Raw genomic sequence first — 24,702 nt, 5'->3', positions numbered from 1 at the left:
AGGAAGGGACAGGGAGGGACAGCTCGTCGGGACCCTGCCCTCCCTAGGACCTGTCGCCATGGGCAGCCCTCTCCTGGGGGCCACCCTGGAGTGCCAAGTCAACAGCTCTGCATCAGCTCTGTAAAAAGCCCTCTTTATCAAGTTAAAAAATAAGAGAAGCCAAAGATGAGAGCCTTTAACATGAAAAAAATTAAAAAAAAAAAAAAAGGTGATGGTAAAACAGCCGAGCCCTCTGGCCTGGCAGCTGGTCAGTGTGAGCTGTGATGTCCCAGCCTCCCCGCGCTGCCCCACTCCCACCCTGTGCCTCGGTTTCCCGGCGTCTCCTGCACAGCTCACCTCCAGGAAGGCGTTCATCTGCTTCTGGACCCGGTTCACGAACCTCCACTGGATGACCAAGCTGCAGGGGAGAACAGGGCAGGTTCAGCCATGGACACTGCCACCACCCCCTCCTTCCTCCGCAGCTGCAGCTGCTACCTGGGACGGGGAGGGAAAGAGACCCCCCGCCCCCAGGGACACAGCCGAAGGGAGGGTCGACAGCTGGGACCCCACTGTGCATTCACAAATGCAGTCTGAGATCACTGGAGCATCTCCGAGACATCTCAAAGTCTCACCGAGACGGTCAAAGAATAACTGAGCCCCTGCCTCCCTAGCCCACCAAGGCGTAGCCGGTCCAAGCTGCTTCACGGATGTGACCGCGTGGAGGAGAGAAAGGCCCCAGGCTGAGTAGACAGGGATGTGTCAAAGCACATACAGCCACAGGCATGTACAAATACACACGTGTGCGCACACACACACACACACTCGTGTGTAAGGGGAAATCCAGCACACTGTATTCTGCTCCTGAGGTTTCTTGCGAGTAGCTGCAGTCCCTACACTCCAAGTCTTCCCGGTGATACAGCTGCACGCTGCTACTATAGTATCCACTTTGGCGGGCCAGTGTTGAGCCCTCTTTAACAGTCTCTCTGTGACAATGCTGTCTACGCAGTAGCATGTGCTGCACACGTGTCCACTCTGGGTTCCACTTCGGGTGCGTCACTGTCACGAAGGGCTCTCCCTGCTGTGGTGGCGCCATGACGACGGCCCAGAGCAGCAGCCAGCAGCGTGACCTTGGCTCAACCGTAGGAGGCTTTGACTGGCAGGAGTGCAGGCCTCCCCCACCCAGGACCCTCCCGGGAGGGCAGGTGTCAGGCGGCCTGTCTGAGCCACTACTCTCAGGGAAGCGAGCTGAAACCCTGCCTGGCCCTCACGTTCCAGCCCAAAAACAATTAACCGCGAAGCGCGGTGCCCAACACACATGGGATTCCTCAGACTTTAACCTCTGGTCACCTGTGGCTGCAGCGATTTAAAAAATCTATTCCCGGCCTGCACATTCTGCAGACAGCGCCGTCTCCCAGGGTGTCACGTGCAAGACCGTCCAAGTTCAGGCAAGCGTGGCAATGAGCGTGGACAGGTAAGAACTGCAGGGTCTCACCTCCAGTCATCAGCGGAACAGGCAGCTGTGCCACGGGCTCGCCCTGCCGGGGTCTCCGAGAGGAGCCTCCGACGCTCTCCCTTTCCGCCTAATTCAGCAGGACAGCGTTTTTCTCTGCAGCTCACGCCAAGCGATGCTGAGCCAATGCCCAGCCCATCCCCTGAACAGAAGGGCTCTGGGCAGTTTCAGAGGGGAGGCCGGGGGAACCTGGCTGGCTGGACTGGAGCCCGGGACGCAGACAAGGCACTCAAGCCTCCGCTCTGAGCCACCCGGTGCAGGAAACGAGGCCCAGGACTCAGCGCTGCTGTACTTCCCACCCTGCAGGCTGGCGAGGGCAGCCTGGCAAGCCCTAGGACGGCCCAGGACCGTGTGGTCTGAGCCATGGTCGTGGAAAATGGAATGAAACATCACGCTTATTCGGGTGCCAAATTTTTTGAAATCCATGTCTGGATTTTTTGTAATATGCATTTTCCATGACCATGCACTTCTGGAATATCCCTCATGCAGTTCCCAAGGAGGAAAACGTGTGGCGGTCAGATAAAGACCTTCTGCCTGGTGCCAGCATCCTCGGGTTATCCCACAGCAGAGCCCCAAAAGGACTCAACAGTCTGATTTCCCAACCAAGGCTAAGAGGGGGTTAGGGAAGTACAACTACAGAACAGCTCATTATCCTTGTACATGCGTTCTTCCTGCCCATTTTAACTATTTTCCTCTATATTTATTATGGAAGTGAAGTAGGGAGAGAGAGAAAACATTTCACCCTGGGTGGCCCCCAGTTTCACCCTGCTGGGCACTGACACCAAACTTCAGATGAGATGCCCATATTCTCCAGGAGTGCCTGCCGTGTTACTCAACGAGGCGTGCAACTTCTCCCCGACCCCTTCCTATGGCAGCTCATGGCCGCCGTGCTGCAGGACCAGCTTTCCACCCTGCCACGAACCTCCCACAGTGCACCCGAGAAGAAACTCGGCCCGTGGAAAGCTGGCCAGTCACCACCCGCCCACGGTGCATTCCACTTGGCACACGGAAAGGCCTGCACGTGTGCATACGTACTCGATATATTCCCTTTTGTTTTCATTCGTCACCATTATCTCTGACCCATTGGGCTTCAAGTCCACTTGGTATGTCTGCAACGACAAAGATCAAGCCACAGTCACCACCACGAGGTCACGCTGCATACGGAGCAGGAACATCTTACTATCAGAAGGACGACAAGCAAAATTTGTTCAGATTTCTCAGGAAATGGGTTCTGCATACGAGAGAACCTAACGAGGCCTTGGATTGTTAAGATGGACACATTTCATGATACCATCACCAAAGGCCAGCGATTTCATGGCTTTATGACTCTGGTTACTCTTCATGTAGCAGCACCAGTGGGAAAGGGCGACCCTGCTTCCAGCTCAAGTTCACTCATCAAGAGATCATGTCTAGCAAAGAGCCGGACACGTCCATCAGGACTAGAGACCCCAGTTCTCATGCATTTTGCTTCTGAAAATTACATTTTATAGTTATCAGAAGGGAGGCACGGGATTTATTTGGAAGAGGCAAAAAACATAGGGACTTAAAACAAAGGAGCTGAAGAAGCCAGGGGCTGGGCAGGGAGGTGCTTATCTGTCTGGGACACCTGCACCCTGCTCACCTGTCCTGTGGTCCCTCCTGGGACCCACCCATGGGCACCAGTCAGGAAAGCTGTGCAAATCCAGGCACCACCTTCCCCTTGATGTGACCACGCACAAAATCATAACCAGCATGAGGGGAATGAGGCCGATGGCTACCATTTCAAATAAAATGCTTCTCATTTTCTGCCCCCCAGACTTCCTTGCTGTGGTAAATAGAATTCTCCCATCCACCCCACAATGACAAGTTAGCAATGACAATGGTGCTCAGCTGTACCGAGACAGACGGCTTCTCCCGGCCTCTGCCCCAGCTCTGAGCGTCTACAGGATGCCCAGGGTCTCTGCAATCCACTCTGTCTGTGATCCTAAAGGCATCCACACTGTGATGTGCATATCCCTTTTCAAAATCTCCCTTTCCGAATTTCTACCAGAGGGAGGAGAATCAGTCAGGCAAGCAGGATGTGCACTACAGGAGTGCGGTCTCTGTTGTACGTGACTATTCCGGGACTAATACGCAGAACTGTGTGTTTACAGTGACTATGAAGAAACACCCTCGGTGCTTGCCGACACGGCCTGGCTCAGAACACGCGGCACCTCTGCGAAGGAGATTCGGCGTCGTCATCAGAATGACAGACTGGGGATTATGATGTGGCAAAGCATCTGAGACAGCAAGGTGCAAACCCTGGCACACGTCACTCCTTTGCTGCTTCGAGGGGTGGATGGGGAAGGAGAGCAGAACCGGCACCGGGGACAGCAACAGGCAGCTGCTGCCCCCACACGGCCAGGAAACAAGCAGGGCAGGGACCAGTGCAAAGGGCAGACAGGAGAAGCAACAGAGCGAGAGTCCACAGGACCTGGTTCCTGCCGGGCACGGGGAGCCCGGGCACGGTGAGCGGGAGGGCACGTTCCACGATGATGCCCACGTTCTGGGAGCGGGCAGGGGTGGAACTAATTAGAGCAGAACAGGCGTGGGGTCTCGGGGGGAGAGCACAGCTTCAGTGAGGGGAGCCCTGGGCCTTTCAGAGGCAGCCGGAGCCAGGCAGTGTGGACAGCAGGAGGCAGTGCGGCTGGCCTGCACAAAGCAGGTACAAAGAGGAACAGCCCAGAGAGTACTGGGGGCAGAGGGTCGGCTGCGTCTGCCGGGCCAGAGGAGGAAGCCCACCCTTCAAGGAGCCGGAATCAACCAGGCAGAGAGGTGAGGAAGGAAGGGGGGAAGCTGCACAACTCCAGGCCTCTCCAAGGCAGTGACACAGGCTGCAGGGGGAGGAAGGAACCCATAGGTGGGGATGCAGTCAGTGCCCTGGGTCCTGGGCAGCCCCCTCCACCACACGTGCAGGACACCACAGTGCCCACGGGGAGGGGACAGAGGGGAGCTTTGTGATCCCTGTCCCTGGAGCCTGAAACTTGTCTACAGACTTCACCCAACCCAGGGGGGAGGATGCTACAGAGCTGCCGGGCTCTACCCCTCCCAGGACCCTCACCTGTCATGCAGGGCCCGCCTCCAGCGGGAGGCGAGAGAGGGGGAGGGGGCCGATTCGTAACTTCACCCACAGAACTGTGAAGGCAAGAGACCCGCAAACGCAGGCTCCGCTGGTGGGACAAACTTGCCGTCACCTCCGAGCAGTGCGGGGCACATATGTCTCCCATGTGGCAACCCTTTAAAGTAGGCTCTGTGACCTCCCTCGCTCCAAGGCCACAGAGGCGCGCTCTGAGAGGTGGGACGCCGTGGATCAGACGCCACCCTGGGGACGCCTCCCATGGAGGCATCGTCACTCCTGGGGTCACAGCTGAAGGAAGGCCCACAGACCCTTGGGAGGACTACGCGACCCCAGGCAGGCCACTTCATCCTGAAACGCACTTTTTTTTTTTTTTGACAGGCAGAGTGGATAGTGAGAGAGAGACAGAAAGAAAGGTCTTCCTTTTTGCCGTTGGTTCACTCTCCAATGGCCGCTGCGGCCGGTGCATCTCGCTGATCCGAAGCCAGGAGCCAGGTGCTTCTCCCAGTCTCCCATGCGGGTGCAGGGCCCAAGGACTTGGACCATCCTCCACTGCCTTGCCGGGCCATAGCAGAGAGCTGGCCTGGAAGAGGGGCAACCGGGATAGAATCCGGCGCCCCAACCGGGACTAGAACCTGGTGTGCCGGTGCCGCAAGGCGGAGGATTAGCCTGTTAAGCCACGGCGCCGGCCTGAAATGCACTTTTGACTTCTATCGGGAACCCAGAGACGGAACCAGAGCAAAGACCCAGGCCCGTCAAAGTCGCAGCCACACATTCACATTGCCAAGCGACTATCACACTGGTTCTCCAGGTACCCGAATTTCAACACCCAGGTGTCCGGGAAACAGTCCCCTGGGGATGCGCTTGGGGGCGGGGAGGGGGGGGGGAGCAAGCTGGTTGAGCCTGGACTTGGCTTTCCATGCAACAGCGAGGTGCTGAAGAGCCCTAAGCTCCTGCCGCTTGGTTTTAACTGCCCAGCAAGGCTGGGGCCCGGCCTGCAGAGCAGGGCTCCCGGGGCCGCCGGCATGTACCTGCCCGAAGTTCTCCTCATCTATGCAGAACATGAGGTCCAGTTCGGTGGGGTCATTTTCTAAGATCCACTTCAAAGAGTTGTAGTATTCACTGTCCTAGAGGCACGACACAGAAATTAAAACCGAGGGTTTTTTTTTTTCTTAATTTTAATTTTTTCCCAAAACACCAACGTGACTTCTTTCAACAGTTAAGACCTTCGAGTGCAGAACACTCAGAAACTGCACCGCTCACGGACATGCGTGACCCGTCCTGCTCCACCCCACCGACCCGTCCTCTGCAGTTTAAAATACGAACAAGCACGCACACAGTCCCTGCAGGGACGGGGTGTGGGCTGGCACCTGTGCTTTGTGACACACAGCGGAAGCCACAAACCTCCGGGTCCAGAAGCCGACACACAGAGACCCACCTGCTTCCCACCGTCGAGCAGTAATGGCCGACGTGGTCACAGGACCAAGGGAAGGACAGTGAACATTCTAGGCAAATCATGACGGTTTGAACGCACACCCTTTTCTGTGCTTGTGTTACTCTAATTTTTAAAAGTTTTTATTTTCGTGTTTTCATTTTATTTGAAAGGCAGAGAGAAAAAGACTCTGAGATTGAATGGGAGATCGACCTTCCATCTGCTGGTTCACTTCCTAAATGCCCGCAACAGATGGGACAGGGACAGGCTGAAGCCAGAAGCCCGGGACCCGGTCCAGGTCTTTCCCTTGGAGGCAGCGACCCAAGTACCTGATCCATCATTTGCTACTTCCCAGGGTGTGTACCTGCAGGAAGCCGGAATCTGAAGTTAAGGGGAGTCTCAGACCCAGGCACCCCAATGTGGGATGCAGGTGTCCCAAGTCTTAACTACTGTGCCCAGCATCAGCCTCCTGCCATCTGGTGTGGAGGCTGCTCTGATTCTGCAATCCAGAGTAGGTGGCACAAGGGCCCTCTGCACTCCTCTTGCTGGTCAGGCCTCAGGTCTTCACGGCTGGGCAGCTGACAAGCCCTGGAAAGGCCAAAGATCCCCCACACACTGGACCTAACTCACTGACCTGGGGGCTGGCATTGTGGCGTTGCGGGTTAAGCCACCACCTCTGAAGCCGGCATCTCATATGGGCACCAGATTGAATTCTAGCTTCTCCACTTCCAATAAAGCTCCCTGCCAATGAGCCTGGGAAAGCAGCAGAGGGCGGCCCAACCACTTGAGCCCCTCCACCCACATGGGAGACCCAGATGAGGCTCCTGGCTCCTGACTTTGGCCTGCCCCAGCACTGGTGGTTGTGGGATATTTGGGAAGTGAACCAGTGAATGGAAGACACCTCTCTCTCTCTCTCTCTCTCTCTCTCTCTCTGCTGCACATGGATGAGTGTCTTCACAGGTTTATGGAAATGGAGTTCAAGGATAACTTTATTTCTGGGACATAAAAAAACCGCTTGAAGTTCATGCACACAAGCGGTCTTTGAAAGGTTCACTGAAAACATGTACTGCTAAAAAGTCCGCGTGGACTCTCAACACTGCGCGCACTAAAACGCAGTCCTCCCCCAATTCATTTTTCTCAGACCCCTCAGCGTCCTCTGGGACATCAGCCTGGCTGCGGCTGAACAGCCAGCAGAGGGGCTGAGAACACCACGGGTCTCTGCTTCTTCCACCCGGGCACCAAGAGCAGAAATCCCCGGTCAGCGCTTCCTGGTACAATGGACAGAGCTCAAAATCCCGCCACTGCAGACATACAGCAGAGGCCCGGCACTGCCTGGGCTGCACAGGCCCTAGAGCTCAGGTGACGGACGGGAGAACAGAGCCACCCACACCCCAGGGGGCAGACACTGCCCAGGACAAGGACTGCAGCTACTCACCACGGACTCCATGTCGTTCAGGGTTATCTGCTTCCCCAGCATCATTTTGTAAAACGGGCGGATGAAGAAACCTACAACAAGGCAAACACTGGCTTGAGTGTCAAACCTCTGGTACCGATACGGGGCAGAGCATGGAACCAAAGACAAAGAAAAACCTGCTTTCTGACGGAACGAGACAGCAGTGTGGATTAAAGTGGGACCATCCAGAAAGATCCATGCCCAGACAGACAAGGGCCTGGGAAGGGCTGGGCGGGAGGAAGCCAGCAGCAGACAGGGCTGGAAAAGGCCTCACAGCCTGGCAGAAGTGTGGGGTGTGGACGAGGCCCAGGGACGAGGGGGACAGGGCGCTGGGCGGAGGTGGCGGCTGGCAGGGGCACCAGGACTGGATATCTCCGGGACGACAGGGCGCCCCTGCACGAGGGGAGCAAGGCAGAGCATGGGAGCTGCTCCCTGAGGGCAGTGAGGGCTGCCGAGTGGCCTGGTGAGCATCCCAGCTGCGTCCCGCATGCATCCCTGCCTGGGCAGGGCCAGGGAGCAACAGGGAGGGAGGGCAGGAAGGGTGGCGGATCCCAGGCCGGCCTGTGCAGCGCTCTGGGTGGGAGGCCAGGCAGTGAGGACGCTGTTCCCAGCACACAGGTGGCCTGCAGGGGCTTCTTCTCCCCCCCGGTCCACGGTCGAGGTGGCATCACACTCTCTCACTGGGGTACCAGCGTGGGCAGACCTAGAGTCTGGGCCTTGTGCGCCTGCTCCGAGGCCCTAAGCCCCAGGCCCGTGCAGCGCAGCCCGACTCGCCCTGCTCAGCTGCAGACCCTGACACACTTCAGCATCTGGGGAGGCAGAGGGAGGCGGCCGCCACTGAGGGTGGTGGGCACAAGTGTCAGGCACCTCAGACCCTGTGGGCTCCGTCCTGGAGCTCCTGACGTGCACTATGACCCCTCTCGTGGGGCCCACAGCAGCAGGCTCCCACATCCTCTACTGGGACTCACGTCCCTCCACGGGGCCTCGGTGCTCAGCCACGCCCGGCACCGCGTGCGCCCTTCTGCCTGGACCCTGTCGCTGAGATGCCCCGGCTCTGATGTTCTCTTTCCCACTGAAACGCAAAGTGCGCGGAGGGCAGGAGCCTGTCTCACACTCCCCCACAATCACCTGCGGCAGCCAACAGTGTCTCCCCACTACAGCGTCTCCCTACCGCGGATCGGCTTCTAAGGAGGAGCAAGTGAATCTAACAGGAATAAGTAACACAGGGGATGAGCCTGCAAATTAAAGTGCACCCACAGCACATACACACACACACAGATGCACACTACACGCAGATTCACACCACACACAAAGAGTCACACTATACAAAGAGTCACACTACATACACATGGATTCATACCACACGCAGATTCTCACTACAGAGAAAGAGGTAATGTAGTTTCCTCCCAGTCAGAACAAAGTGTTTATTTCTCCCCGCAACCAGAAATGAAATCCTGAGGCTGGAGCACCCGGATCGGCCAGCGACGAACGGCAGCCGTGCATCCGAGGGAAAGCGGAGTGCACGCACCGGTTACGGACTGGAGCGGCCAAGCTCCACGGACGCCGTCAGCTAATTCTCGTGGAACCGCTTTCCAAGCGGCAACACAGATCTGAAATCTCCCTCCTTCAACCACTCTGCCCCGAGTCCCTAACAACGTCTCTGATTCCTCTTCCTCACTGCTGCTTTCCACAGTGTCCTCTGGCGGGTACTGCTTCTGACCTGGCTAAGTCCACAGGGACTCCCTCCTGGGCTGTCACGTGCACACAGCCACGGCGGCTCTGACCGACTTCCACGGCTCCCTGAAATCTGTCCGTTCTTTGTACGCTCTAAGTACAAACAGGGCCACTTTACATCATCTGTCTCAGCAGAGGGTCTAGGGTTACAACAACATTACTTTGAAACTGCTTAATCTCTTCACGTTAAAAAAAATAGTACTTTGGGGGACAAACAGGACAGTGGCAGAAGATGGATGGATTCGATCATTTTTTTAAAAAAATTTTTTGACAGGCAGAGTGGACAGTGAGAGAGAGAGAGAGAGACAGAGGGCGTGCTGCGGCTGGCACACCGCGCTGATCCGAAGGCAGGAGCCAGGTGCTTCTCCTGGTCTCCCATGTGGGTGCAGGGCCCAAGCACTTGGGCCATCCTCCACTGCACTCCTGGGCCACAGCAGAGAGCTTGACTGGAAGAGAGGCAACCGGGACAGAATCCGGCACCCCAACTGGGACTAGAACTCGGGGTGCCGGCGCCGAGGATTAGCCTGTTGAGCCACGGCGCTGGCCGGATTCGATCATTTTAAATCTTTAAACTTTTCAACTAGCTTTTCCATCTGTCACCAAATCCAGTTCTCACAAGTTATTCCAGAAACCAAACAAAATGGCCAGATACAGAATGTTTTGTGCTCCACACTCATGGCTTTAAAATAAATATCCTAACTATGTAGACACCGTGTCTCCACTGCCCCCAGTTAAGATGTTACCAGGGAAGAATATCTCTGTTCTGGGCCAAATGGAAAAATACTTTATTGCATTAAAGAGAACCAGATAGACACTTTTTAAAAACCCATGAGGTGCAAGATAAAACATCTAATGCAGAGCCACACACCGTACTCTCCTATGTATGTTCCATGAAGCCCTAACAACTTACCATCCAAGAGCTTCCCATGAAATACAGCCAGACCCGCGACTCTCCCGATAAATGTGAAATAGGACAAGTGGTCTTCATTACAGAGGCCTGAATTGGGGTTGATCTGCAGTGTGTAGTTGTCCCTTTGGGAGAAGGAGAAAGAAGAAAAGCGCGGCAGTTACTTTTTAAAGACAAATTCCAGAATTTGATGTTTCTTTACCACTTGCAAACATTCTGCACCTCCTGGGAAAAGGCGGGAGCTGGCGCGGTGTCTCATCCAGCAGCTCCTCTCTGCGACCACTCCTGTACGCCCTACAGAATAGCTGGGTCTTTGGAAACCCCTGTCTTAACGTCTTAGGATCAACAAGCGTGTCAGTTTCTAACACTTCACCCACGCACCTCGGGCAGACGAGAAACCCACATGACAAAGGCTGGCTCAGGGATGATGAGGGTAACTGCTCTGGTAGCTGGGGTAGGACTGTTCCTGGGACTCCAACTCTTGGTCTCTGAGCACTGCTCTGCCTGGCAAAGTCCCCAGGGGCATGGGGGGCAGGATATGGCTAGCCACGATGCAAACCTCAGAATGTCTGCCCACACACGGTGCCCCGCCTTGGCCTCGTGCTCTCCAGGCTCCGTACACAGATTCCTGCAGGGGCGGCTTTGGGAAGGCGAGTGTGAGCTGTGGATCTTGCCTCTCACGTTACCCCCACTTCAACGATCAATTTTACAGAGTGGCTTTCTCATGGTGGGAGCTGAGCAGCCAGCACGACCGTACTGGGCAATTCTCAGCTACAGGGGCTGCCTTCCAGATGAGCCATCGGGAGATGGGCACTGGGTGGGAGACGGGGGACCCATGTCTCCTCAGAGCCCGGGGATGCAGCACTGCTATGTGTGCACCTGCTCTGCTGGGAGCTCAGGTCCAGCCCTAAGCCTTGCGGGCTCCACAGCGTGGAGAAGAAACATCTGGCCTTGCTAAATGGCCAAGTGCAGAAAGCACCGGAATCCACTTCCACACCTGGCAACGAGGAGCCTGGTTCGCCCCTTAGGGGACTAAGGTGTGGTTCTTTGTGTGCTCAGACCCGGGTCCTCAAAGCCCTTTCAGGAGTGTGGCTGCAGAGACAGCTCCGGCTCATAACAGGTCTCTTCCGAATTCTGACTCGGGCAGATTCCCCTCCTGGATACTTGTGACGTTACAAGCAAAAACTGCCTCGTTTCTTAGCACGATCGCCCAACATGCAGGCAAATTTTAACTTCCTGACCCCGACAGACAAGGGAAGAGTCGGTTCTGGGTGTTCACAGTGTACGCTGTGGTCGGAACCTGTTCTAGAGCCAACTTCATCTCCAACGGGCCGCTTACTCTTCCATGAGGTTTAAATTCATTCTGAAGGGATTCTGTGTACTTACGTGGCAGAGTACTCAAAGAGACCATAGTAAGGGTTGAACATCTCTTTGGACAGTAAGAAGAACCATTCTCTGGCCACGCCCCCATAGTCCAGGCCTTTCTCCGACTCGAATTCTATCCAGAGTCTGGCTTTCAGGACATCTGGTCTTTTCACCGACATGATCCTCCGGTAGGATTCTTCAAATATGTTGTTCCTGTGAAGCTTCATTTCAAATCTGTTTGGAATATCAGCCTACACACAGGAGACAGAGAGCACGTCACCATATCGTAAACGGACACCTCGCTTCCTCAAGGACAGAGCGACAAGGGCCCAGCTGAGAGCCTCCCCTTTCTGGGTTTTTCCTTGCACACACAGAAGGCCACAGGGTATGATGGAGGGACACATGGAGGGTCTGGCAAGCGGCAGAAAACCACCTCACCCCATGGCACCGATCCACCTGCCAGCACCTGAAATGGCAGTGCTGTCAATTCTGCCTGCTATTTCAATCGAGCTAAGAGCCTTCAGCCCAGGTCATCAAAACACGGCCAGGCCGGGACCGTAGGGGTCAGACAGGATCCACAATGCTTCCCCGTTAGCTGCCGTGGGGATGGGCTGCTGATCACGCCAGGTTTGGGGAAAGCTTCCTAAGTCCACAGCTGATGGACAAGAGGAAGGCACCTGACAGGCTGGGGACACTGCCTGCTGGGAGGAGGTGGTCCAGGGTGGCCTTGCTCCAAGAGAGGATGCAGGCCGAACACACACGGTGCGGGAGCCAGGGTCAAACAGCGACACCCGCAAAGTCACCGCCAGTTACAAGCAGACGGCTCACAAGGCAACACCGGCTCATCCGTCAGCGCCGATGGCCAGAGTCCTTTCCCAAACAGCTCCTGAAGAGCTAAAATCAGGACTTTGGAACAGAGAGTAGAGCCTGAGCCTGAGCCGGGGCAGGGGGGTGGAGACCGGGAAAACGGGGCGAGCAGAGTGGAGGCTCGGCCACCTGTCCCCAGCGGTGCAACAGTGACGGCAGTGACTGCGCAAGCTGGGAAGAGAACTGGGAATACCTAGAGCAGGAGGGGACCAGAGAGTAACCCGGGAGACACAGAGCCGCCACGGAGCACCCTGCCTGGGTGCTCCTATGGGGTTTCTCAGTTTTCCACTGCCTGTGATCACCGTGATTAGAAAACGACTCCCAGACCCCAGATCACCAGGTGTTACCATTAAATGCTGCCAGCTTTGTACTTCAAATTTTAATTAAAATTACACTTCTGAATTGAAAAAGGACCGGAGTGGTGTTTTTTTGTTTTTGTTTTTTTTTTTTTAACGTGCCTCCTGGTTTATTAAATGAGAGACTCATATGTAACTGCATGGGCTGCCCTGGATTTTCTGATCAGAGTTCCGAATTATTTTATAGCCCATAAAAGTCACCTCCATCTTTGTTAGGTATTGCAGAACAAATCCCCGATCCAGGTGACTTGCTACGTGGTATTGAGCTGTTCTCCGTTTTACCGTTTCTGTTAGAAAGCAAGCCCAGACGGAGGCCAGGCGGGAGGCAGGCAGGGGCGGGGCTCGCGCAGGAGTCAGCACAGGTTTCCGTGCCGGGGTCGCCCTGGGAACTCAGACACGGCTGAGCACAGCGTCTCCGGGAGACTTCACTACTCACCGGCTTCTTCAGCTTCTTCCTGAAGTAGTCGTATTTCTGCTTAAATTCTCTGGAATAAGGAACGGCCTGGAAAGAGAAATTGACAATTAGATAATGCAAACGACGCACTGGGAGTTTTATGCCTATGAGCCCACACTTAGAGGCTGTACTGAACCACAAGCCTCAACAGCCCACTTTCCACAGTACCCAGGGGAGAGTCACACGTCTGCACAGCACACGGGAACTCGTGGGACCGACAAGGGCCAGTGAGTGCTGAGGGCGGCTGTCACTCGTGGGGCCGACTCTGCAGACACTGAGCGGGGTCAGGAGGGAGACACTGCCCAGGCTGAACACGCCCCCCATGCAGCTGCTGTCGCACGTGAAAGCCACACGCGAGAGCCATCTTCCAGAGTTCAGGAAAACACCTTTGCAAGGACTTCAAGCATTTTTCTCCCCACTAAGGTGAATCTATCCTCTACTCCCATCCTCCGTGAACTGCTTCACGCAGCCCTCACGTAGGCACCTCCCGCTGTGGCTCGGAGTCAGCAGCTGTGATGCGCTCACACACGGGCCCCAGGGGACCCACCGGGCATCGCCAGAGTCCGGTCGCACCGTAGGAATCCGCAGGGACAGCCACGAGCAGATAGGCAGTGAACGGGCACCCGGGTCTGGAGCCCACCACCGGGCGGACCACATTCCAGGAAGTCGTCAAGTCAGGGGTCAGATCTGCCCCTACCGTGTGCCGTGTGGTGGTCTCGGGTAAGCACTTCTTCCACCCCCCAGAGTGCTGGAACCGCGGGGGCGGGCTCACAGGCTGGGTGGATTCCGATTACCCCGAAGCCCTCCCGGCGCGGCAGGCAAAGCGTGAGCGTTTTCACGCAGTCATTTCCAGCCTTGTCTTTGCTGTGCTGCCATGCAGGCCACAGCACCTTCATGGAACCCCGGCTCCACTACTGGTTTGTGCGTTTTTGCCGAGCACCGGGGGATGGCTGTTACGGCTGCACAAGCCTGACCGTGGCGGCCTCAGGCACCTGCCTGGGTCTCAGCAGAGACTCCCGGTGCCGCTATCACCTTGGGGCAAGGCAGTAAAACATCGAGACCACGGGGGAAAGTCTGCAGGCCCCAGAGTCCACACCTCCCATCCTGTTCACTGCTGACCAGAGAGAGACGAACAATTCCACAAATCATCGCTACCTCCACACAGAAACCACCCTTCTTCCTGACAACCACCACGCCGTGTCCCGCTCCGACATCTCGAGAAGTTCTCAAGACAACTTGCACCGCCTACGGCTGTAGTTTTTCAAAAGAATCGGTCCTTGTTCGATTTTCCACCGAACGCTGCACTGAGCCGTCCGCTCTGTCTCAGGCAATGTTCAGTCTGATGAAACCAGGTAGGAATTCTGATTCGCGGCGCGGCAGCGGCTTTGCTGGTGTCTGGACAATCACCACGATAAGGCAGAGGCTGCAAGGTCGTGTCAGGGGCTGCAACACGTCTGGGGCTCCACCAACTCACTCTACACCCTCCCCCCCACGCCGTGGGCTGAGACCCGCCCCCCAGTCAATCTGTTTAGCAGCTCTGGGTGGGGGCTGCACCGGCCGATTCGCTCAGCAGACTCCTGGAGCACCCGCTTTGTGTAAGGCGTTCTAAGTGCCCAGGAAACGATGCACAAAGCAGGGGCTCAGGGGCAGCGAGGGAGGAAGGAATGTTTGGAGGTGAGAGCCAGAGTGCAGAGTGACACCTGCACAGCACCTGGGGCTCCCAGGAGGGCGCACTCTGCGGCAGAGCGCTGAGCCCCAGGTCCTGAGGTGGGCGGGGTTTGGCTGACATCTTTAGCTATGATTGGCTGGGGTCGAGGAAGGCGAAACCAAGAAAACGATCTCCTTTCCTCCTCTCAGGCCAGCGCTGGGAAGCGTTGACTTCCAGGCCACCCCTGTCACCCGCCGGCTCTGGGCCGCATCTTCTAGTATCAGGGATTTTGTCACCGTGAGGCAGGAGGAGCTGACGGCATGCCCGGCTCTTCCATGTCCCAAACTCTGCCAGCCCAGCAATTAGCATTATTGTGTTTTTGTTCCACCCCCCACTCAATGCTGAAAGAGGACTTCAACGTTCATCCCCGGGTGCACAAGGTCAGTTGCCTTAAACGAGAGCCAACAGGACACTGCTCGGCCTGTGACAGCCGCTGCCAGGCAGGTGCTGGGGAGGCATGGCTGGGAAGAGGGCGCCCGCTACCTCTGGCCTGTGTTCCCCAGGGGACAAGGCAGACCTGGAGATCATCCCGCTCCTCCAACACTGGCTCGCTTCTCTCGCCAGAAGCTGTTCTCGTGTGGAATCAGGAGCATGATTTGGGGCCAGTTCGAGTCCCACCTGCTCCACGTCCCATGCAGCTCCCTGCAAATGCGCCTGGAAAAGCAGTGGAGGACGGTCCAAGTGCTTGGGCCCCTGCACCCACATGGGAGGCCCCAGAAGAAGCTCTTGGTTCCTGAATTTGGCCTGGCCCAGCCCTGGCTGTTGCAGCCATTTGGGGAGTGAGCCAGCAGATGCAAGGTATCTCTCTCGCTATCTCACCCTCTCTTTCCATAACTCTGCCTTTCAAATAAAGAAAATACATCTTACATTAAAAAAAAAAAAACCGCAATTTTTTTTCTATACTGTCTTCCATAAAAGATTCCAACAAGGACCCCAAAGACACCGGCCCAGTGCAGCTTCCAAAGAGAAATACCTGCTTGTTCTTAGCAATGAGCTGACCGACCGTCTCAAAACCCCTGCATCTCATTTACTCACGTACAGTGTAACTTAGACAACAGGCCTGTGAAATGTGCGTAACGCCCCTTTGGGAAACACGAATGACCCCCTTTGCTCTGCACTAAACACGACTTCTTTCCCACGCAGACTGGGACCCGAGGTGCCTGAGCTGGTTCTACAGGACTGAGAGGGGTGACACAGAGTCGGGGTGACACGGCACTCCTTACAGAGAGAGATGTGGACACCTCGGGTTCCATCCTGACTGCCACTCGCAGGGCCAGCTGGTGGCAGCGTGGTCCATGCTGAGCTCCTGAGAGCCTGGGGAAGCACCGTGAGCCCACCCTTGGGAGAAGACAGTTGTTTCAGATCAGCTGACTGCGGGTTCCCGGGGAAGCGCGCGCTGCGACCCCGCAGTGAGGTGGTGCCTGTGAGGACGGCCCGGTGAGGGGGAATGCCGCATGCAGTCACGCCGGCACACTGACCGACCTGAGGCTGCGGGCTTGCTGTCACAGACAGGGCCCTTCCAGAAAAGACAGAAGCACTGGCCTGATTCACAACACCTTCTTTAAAACTTGGGAGAAACGGGAACCCCAGGGAGCAGATAAGCAGAGATTCAGCGTCAGGGGCGAGAGTGGGCAGGACCCAGGCACAGTGTGGAGACGTGAACCCTTCCACAGGGAGACAGAACCTGGCTGACAGCCTGCACGCACCAGGGGGGCCACGGCTAATGCCGGAAAGCGGACCAAGAAAACACGGCTCCCTCGCTTGGGGAAGCTGCAAGAACGCTTCTTCAGCTCCCGTCCAGGACCATAAATGGGAGAGAAATGAAGAGCAAACAGGCCGGTAATAAATCCATACCCCACGCCTGCACCAGAGTGCAGAGGAGGTCCACAGTCACACACGCTGCAGTGCGTGAACCCAGGCGGAGTGGCTAACAGGAAAAATAGGTCAGGACTTAAAAAAGCCCAAGGGGGGATGGGGGAAGATGAGCTTGTTTATTCGTTCTCTCTCTCACACACAGATTATAACCTAACCAGGCAATAAACTATCACTGAGAGTCTACAGACGGAACAAGGGGGAGGGCTGAGGCCTCAGTGTCATAAAGATGATAAAGGAGATGAAAGAAACAAATAGAAGAACAGGCAGAATAATTACAGATAAAGCAGACCTTAAAAAACCGAACGGAACTTTCAGCAATTACTCACAGCCAAGACAATAAGAGGCACAAGGAGCTCAAAGAGGGTAGAGTACAAAGACGCTTATGGAAGAACGGACTGGAAGAGCCAGGGTGGTAACTCACCATCCAGCAACGCAAAACAGAACACTGGGAAAGGCGGCTTGAAAGTGAACCCAGCTCCCAACAGGAGCTGTGGGAGCGGAGAAAGAGAGAGAACAGGAAGAATGCAACACGTGCGGCTGACATTTTTCCAGAAAACAGCAAGGGCACAATCCTCACGTGGAAGAACCCCGCGCTCAAAGCAGAACACACAAGGAGAGACCCACCCTCGGGTACGCGACAGTGAGAATGCAGAACGTCAAAGACACAGAGAACACGCAGCACCACCAGAGAAAGGAGCCGCTTGCTCCCGGAAATGGTGATCAGACTGACAGGAGCCTCTCCGTCACCAGTCATGAAGGACACGCAGGAGGATCGCTGATGCGGAAAGCAAATTAGTTAACCGGATTCTACAATCAGCCGATGTACCATGTAATAGTGAGGTCCAACACCAAGAGACAGCCTCGGTGAGAGGTCCCCGGGCAGAGGCGCTCAGGTGAGGGCAGCGAACCCTTGGGAGGGCTTCTGGCAGCACAGAGGCTCAGCGCTGTGCACTCAGCAGGTGCCAGCGGTGCTGGTGCCGAGCACACGCTCAGAGCCGGCACTGCCGCCTGTTCACTAGGAAGACGGCCTGGGAAACACAAGGGCGCGTGCGGGTGCCAACAGAGGGCAAAGCAAGTTGCTCACCTGGAGGCAAAATGACATAAGAACAATAGGCTGGGGAGAAAGGGCAAAACGGGTACGACTGGAAAGTTTCCAGACCAGGCAGTTACAGAATTCTACCCAATGCGGAAAACAGAGGGGGAAGAATGGCAGTCTAGTTGAGTCCTGACACCACCCGGGAGAGAGTGGAGGGGCTCATTTTACTCTCAAGTATGTGGGTTAAAAATGCTCAGGTGGGGCCGGCATCCCATATGGGCGCCAGGTTCTAGTCCCAGTTGCTGCTCTTTCAGTCCAGCTCTCTGCTGTGGCCCGGGAAGGCAGAGGAGGATGGCCCAAGTGCTTGGGCGTCTGCACCCACATGGGAGACCAGGAGGAAGCACCTGGCTCCTGGCTTCAGACTGGCGCAGCGTGCCGGCTGTAGTGGCCATTTGGGGGGAGAACCAACGGAAGGAAGACCTTTCTCTCTGTCTCCTCTCACTGTCTAACTCTGCCTGTCAAATTAAAAAAAAAAATGCTCAGGTGAGCACTAAACCAAAGAGACAGAGAGTACAACTGCAGGCATGTAGAAGATACAGACTACTCTATGCACCTCACACCAGGCAAGAAGTCAGAGAACTCCCAGAAGGTACGGGAGATAGAAGACGTAAGAGGCAAACTGCATGGAAGAGAGAAAGCAAGTGCAATGGTATAAATCCCAAACAAAAGTGACAGAGCAGCACCCAGCATGCGGATCCTAACACAACTACCTGGATTAGGTGAAACCGGCACAAAAAAAGCAACACAAAAATGGCCAATTCCACACCAGGGGCTCCAGCAAAAGGGACACAAAGAACCCTACCCCAACAGAAGACACAATGCATGCTCCTTTGAAACACAAAGGAGGACATTCATAAAAAATGCCAGACCTCCAGGGAAGTCTCAAATACACTTCAACTAATACGGCCTTGTTCTGACACCACAATGCGGTAAAACAAGAAAAATGGGGGCATTTCAAAAAGTTCATGGAAAATGCAAGTCATGAGAAACTATGCAAGGATTGAAAACTAAAGTGTTTATTTTTAATTCCATGTTTCTCACTGTCCTTATAAACGAGAAATAGACAGAGAAAAGCCTCCCATACTCTCAGAAACTAAAAGTCTGGGGTTGGCACTGAGGCACTGGGTAAGCCGCCTGCAGTGCTGGCCTCCTACATGACCACCAGTTTGAGTCCCGGTCACTCCACTTCCCATCCGGCTCCCTGCTAACGCACCTGGGAAGGCAGCAGAGGATGGCTCAAGTGCTTGGGCCCCTGCACCCACGTGGGAGACCCAGGTAGAATTCTGGGCTCCTGGCTTCAGCCCAGCCTGGCCCGGCTCTGGCTGTTGCAGCCAGTTGGGGGAATGAAGCAGCAGATGGAAGATCTCTTTCTCTCTCTGTGACTGCCTTTCAAATAAATAAATAAAAAATTTTAAAAGAAAAAGAAGCTAAAGAGCTATTCTAACTAACTTGTAAGTTAAGAAGAAAAATCACTTGGAAATGGACAAGTACTAAGAAAAGATGGACAACAAAGGTCAAATGTCTACACTACGTTGCCAGTGACAGAAAAGACACACTCTCGGTGACAGCGACAGCGTGAACAATAACACAAGAGTAAACAACGGATGGAAAACAAATAAAAATCTGTCTTGGGGACAAATCTAGGATGCTACACGATTTTCACTAAGGATCAGTAAGCACCCGCCATGTCCGAGTGAAGGCAGATGACTGGTGATGGGAGTATTTGAAAAAGTCTCAAAATCATCCTATGAATAGACTTCTGCCACCTAAAACCAGCAGTGTCTCAGCTCCGCCTTGTTTCTAAGGCAGTGGAAGGGGAAAGATTATTCCAATAACCAGCTGTGGCTAAGTAAGTGCAAAGGAAGCCACCCGCAGGAGGCAGTGGATTTTAAGCTGTGAAGAGGAAAACGTGGCTGACTGTCTTAGTCCAGGCCTCATTCAGCACTCCGCGTAGGAAACACTGCCCAAGAAGCTCACCACATTCGGCAAGCACACAGCTAAAAGGAGCGCCAGCTACCAAAGCCCATTCGCTTCGCAGTAACTTCTAAGTTCTCCTGTTTGGAGGGGTAGGCGTCTGGCCCAGGGGTAACGACACCGCACCCCACATCAGAGCACTGGGTTTGCTGCCCGGCCCCAGCTCCTGAGCCTCACTTGCTGCTGCTGCTGCGTCACGGCCCAGAAGGCAGTGGTGGCCACGGCTCAGGCCGCGAGTTGGGTGCCTGCCCCTCATGTCAAGGGGCTGGCCGTGGTCCCCGCGGGGGGCCATTGGGGCCATCTGGGGAGTGACCCAGTCGATGGGAGCTCTGTCTGTCCGTCTCTCTGCCTCTTGAGTTAAAAAGTAAAAACACGACTGGGACAGGCAGAGTAAAGCCATGCGGTCAGTATTTTCTAATGTATCTGCTGCCCTCTGCTCAGTTCCTTCTGTCCCTCCGGCCGCTTTCACAAGAACCGCAGTGGGCGCACTCCGCTGATCCGACTGGGTTTCCTGCATTATCTCCTTGCCTTCCTACAGACTGACCCGCGGGGGTTCAATACCAGCGTCTCCCGTCACTGAGTGACAGTGGGATTCTCCCTCCTCCTTCTCCCCCTTCTAGAAGCTGTGTGCTGCAGGACTTCATGCGGTGGGAACTGAGGCCTTTTTTACACAGCACAGGGGAGGCGCAGGGTGAGAAAGGGGCTTAGCGGAGTCTCACAGACCCTAACTCAGCTCCTGACGTAAGCCACCGCGGCGCTGCCACTGCTACACATGTTTTTTAAGGCTGGAAGATATCTAAGGTTGTTAGCACGCATTGACTACCTTTGGCCTAAAGAAACGACAGAACTCTCCGGACACAGGGCGTGGCTTTGCTTCTCATGAAAACAGAAGAAATTCTGAATAGTTTTAACCCACCCTGTTGGGGAGACCACGAGAAAGTGTGCAGTTCTGCTGCCATCATCAAACCATGTCCTTTTCCTTCGTAAGGAAAGCGCAGGCAGCCGAACCTGGCCCGGAGTCTCCCACGAAGAAGCGACAAGAGCAACATGGAGCCACTCAGTTATGCGCGTCCCCTGTCGTCACGGTGCCAGCACAGGAGAGACGCGTGCGTCCCCCCCCCCCCCGAGTCCCGGGCTAAGTCAGAATGCCAGAACACTCACTGGACCGGTGATGGCTGGGTTCTGCAGTCTTGGGTCTTCCCACTGGGTGATTTTGCTGTCTGAAAATGTCAAAGGAGATGAAAATCAGCACAGGAGTTCAAATCCAGTCTGTGTGAAGAGCATTTCAGAAAGAGGCATTTCTGGATTGTTCCCAAATTGTCCAGGTCCCCACTCAGCCCCCAAACAGAAGCTGAGCATTCGCGGGTTAGATGGGAACTGCGCTAAGCACGGCAACCCTCTCCCCACAGCCTATGTCGTCAAAAATGCGTGTCTACAGGAAAACCATCCACGCACACCGTTTTCGGCAAGCAATCTGCTGAAATTTTGACTATAAATCCCTGTTCTTACAAGGATTTATAACTTGATCTTCATATTCATTTAATTTCAAAAAAGGCACTAAGAAGTCTTAGGTTGCCAGAAGGTTGAAAACGTGATTTTTCCCCCTTAATTTCAAATGCTTTATTATTTCCTTATGGTGTCGAAAAACAATGCTTTCAATTAAGAATCCTACAGAGAGCAAATAAATAATTCAGACATGCATCACCCAAATACAAAGAATCAAAGCAGCTAAGGCAGCCCAAAACGTGAGAATTAGATACGATCGAGGAGGAGTCCGGAGAAAAGTCTCCCTTCTGGCCAGCTTGCCGTGAGCTGGTTCCCTTCCCTCCAAATGAGTGGACGTGAACGAGGCTGTTTAGTGCCAGCTACACCGCTACTCGGGGAGGCACAGAACTGCGGTCTGCGCTGTCTGGGGTCTGTGGCTGTGCAGAACTAAGACGACGGCAGATTCCTGAAAACACTGGGGCGGTGCAGGGTGCACTTGCAGAAATGGTATCGTGAGTGCAGGCTGCGGGAGAGCGGAGTTTCAGGAACTCTAAGTGGGCTCATACTACTAATAAAAGGAGATTATCTGTTTGTTTTAAAAGTAAAGGATCTCAATTCTGTTTATTCCCTGGATACTCTTCAAGTGAGCTGATGAACAACTGATGAATTCAGTTTTAAGGATCATACCAGGAATTTAAAGTCTCAATATTATTTTAATGAAAGCAGAGTTTAAAAAAAAAAAAAGGCAGAGTGTAGCGGGTGGGGAGGCCACCTGCAGTACCGGCATCCTATATGGGTGCCGGTTCGAGTCCTGGCTGCTCCACTTCCAATCCAGCTCTCTGCTATGGCCTGGGAAAGCAACAGAAGATGGTCTAAGTCCTTGGGCCCCTGCACCTGTTGGGGAGACCCAGAAGAAGCTCCTGGCTCCTGGCTTCGAGTTGGCTCAGTTCTGGCCGTTGTGGCCACTGGGGGAGTGAACCAGCAAATGGAAGACACCTCTCTCTCTCTCTCTCTCTCTCTCTCTCTCTGCCTCTGTCTCTCTGTGAATCTGCCTTTCAAATAAAGAAATAAATCTTTAAAAAAACAGCTACTACCAAAGCTCAGGTCGGTTCCAGGATCCTGACTTTGTTTTCATGCTGGCAAAAAATTTACATGGAAAGCCCGAACTGTGTTTATAGAGTATCTCGGTGGAAGCAAAAGGCACTCTTGGGTCCCTTACACCTTGGAAACAGAAGGCTTTGGAAAGTTCAAGTTGCTGGATGGAAACTTTAACTTGTGATGGAAAACAAAAGAAAACCAAATGAGGGAGACAGAATACAGCGGAGTGCAAACTGCGCCTTACGAAAGAACTGGGGTTGTAACCACACTGACCAGCGACTCGTGACTCGCCGGCTCCCGAGGGCCTCAGACCAGATCTGAGCTTCGAGCTCTGTCCCTGCCACCTGCACCTGGGCTTCCTAAAGCTGGCCCAGGTCAGCTCTGCCCACAGCGAACCCCTGGTCACCCTCACCACGAAGGGTCCATGTGATCCCGACACGAGCAGCAGGGAACCCTCCTGAACTGTCCCGTTTCTCTCCCGGAAAGCCCCTTGCTGAAGTATTTCTCCGTCAGCCTGCTCTCTCTCTGGGCGCTCCCGGCCATGCGCTCCCTCTTCCCAACAGCTCTGCCGGCACACTCCTGCTGAGGCACAAACTGACCACTGCCACCCTCTCTGGATCTGCCTGCAGAATGTGCCCGAGTCTCCCACAGCCGCAGACACCCTGAGGGTGCCCTGCGGACCTCCTTGGCACACCAGCAGCGGGAAACAGCTGCGCAGTCGCGCACCCACACTTCTCTCCCTGCCTGAGCACTGCTCGTCACGGTGCTCGCCTGGCTCAATCACACCCCGTGCTGGGGAGATCCCCTCAAAGGTTCCCATTCCATGAGATCTCGCAATCTCCCCAAGCCCTGCCGCCAACCACTCCCCAAGCAGGTGCACAGTCCTTCCAACTGGGCACTCCTGAAATACCTCCTGGGCACCTCGACTAGACAATAGGCCCCTGAAGACAGGGGCTATGTTTGTGATTCTGCAACCTGCACCCTTAAAGTGGTCCTAGCGTGGAATGACTGAATGAAGTCGATGGTGAAAACAAAGTCACTTTAAAACAGTCTGAGCTTTTAGAACCGTCCACGCTTCCGTGTGGCTCCAGGGAAGTATCCGGCAGTGAAGTATTGTTGATGCTGAGTGGATGGTGGCCAGCTACATACTTGCTTCAACTTTTCAGTCTACAGTTGCTTCCTTCCACACACAGCATTTCAAATAGAAGGTCTAGAAGGAAGAATGAGGATGGGAAACTCTGCATTTATCCTTTATAGACTCACTGGGGTTTGCTTTCTGCTCTTTGTGCGCCAGATAGCTGGGGCCAGCTACTCAGCTGCCGGGCATACGGGACCTTTAAGAAGAACGACGTCACTGCTGGTGGAGCCGGAGAGTCAGCTGCAGACCTTCCCTAACCTTTCACAGCAGGCCCGAGACAGGCGCTCCTCCATAAACATCAAGCCCAGGCATCAAGAGCTCTGAAGAGAAGCAGGCACTGAGTGTCCCCTGCTTCTGAACGGACTAAGATGGCTGAAGACCGTTCATCTTCAAGAAGAATTCACGAGCTGAAAACCATCCACTACCCTGATTACTGAAAACGCAGTGCATCCTTGCCTGCAGCCCCGTGCCCAGTCCGTTTCCTGGCTGGGCTGGAATACGAGGCCACCGCTTTGGTGGTTTAGTGGCACACGTGGGCCTTCCCTGGGTCCTGTCCCTCAGGCATCAGGGCAGCAAAACTGGGTGCTGAATTTTGCCAGAAAGTTGTTTAAAAGGAGAGGTTTCACTCTGGGCCCCCTAAATGTTATCGCCAAGGTAACTGAACCCCTCTGGCGGGTAGCTGCCAGGCTGATAAAGCCTCTTAAAAAGACAGGTATTCGGCACATCACACGAACTGCACTTCGGTGAAGAGGAAGCGAACTGGACCTTGCTGCTGTCCACCGGCTCAGCCGTGACAGATCACGGAAAATGCGCAGAAACAGCACAGAGAGCGAACGGAGTTCACGGAAGATCTTTTCCTTTCAGTTTAGTTTCTAAGCGGGCGACCTTCTCTCATCAGTACAGGCCATCCTGGCCCTGCACGCCCTCTCTGCCACACTGCTCGATTCCTGGGAGCGTGGAGCTGTCAGACGAACTTGGAGAGGAGAGGCTGTTCCGCCGTGAGGAGCAGCCCAGGTTCGCGGCAGGCAGCTGCCCTCTTCCACCTCCTGGTGAGCAGGAGCGGGGCCGGCCCCTGGGCTGCACGGTCGCTGCTGCTGCCGCCGCTCCAGGAGCCACCCCTACGGTCTGGCCAAGGACGACAACGTCCTGAGACCCTCACCACCAACCCCCAGTAAAC

At 54.9% G+C, this 24,702-nt stretch overlaps 1 protein-coding gene across 5 annotated transcripts in view; it reads right to left on the bottom strand.

Annotated features, from left to right (window-relative positions):
- The window catches only part of NEDD4L (NEDD4 like E3 ubiquitin protein ligase), a 314,905-nt gene that overhangs the window by 10,192 nt on the left and 280,011 nt on the right, over positions 1–24,702 (bottom strand). For all 5 annotated transcript variants that reach the window (XM_062201729.1, XM_062201731.1, XM_062201730.1 and 2 more), the window contains 8 exons: positions 20,966–21,024; positions 13,134–13,199; positions 11,496–11,725; positions 10,113–10,234; positions 7,451–7,521; positions 5,615–5,710; positions 2,525–2,598; positions 337–397 (listed from right to left, as the gene is read on the bottom strand). In XM_062201729.1, the coding sequence (XP_062057713.1) occupies positions 337–397; positions 2,525–2,598; positions 5,615–5,710; positions 7,451–7,521; positions 10,113–10,234; positions 11,496–11,725; positions 13,134–13,199; positions 20,966–21,024 (779 nt within the window). The remainder of the gene's footprint in view (positions 1–336; positions 398–2,524; positions 2,599–5,614; positions 5,711–7,450; positions 7,522–10,112; positions 10,235–11,495; positions 11,726–13,133; positions 13,200–20,965; positions 21,025–24,702) is intronic.

This window comes from Lepus europaeus, chromosome 9 (genome assembly GCF_033115175.1).
Source record: "Lepus europaeus isolate LE1 chromosome 9, mLepTim1.pri, whole genome shotgun sequence".
NCBI lineage: Eukaryota > Metazoa > Chordata > Mammalia > Lagomorpha > Leporidae > Lepus > Lepus europaeus.
This window is presented reverse-complemented; position numbering and strand designations above follow the sequence as displayed.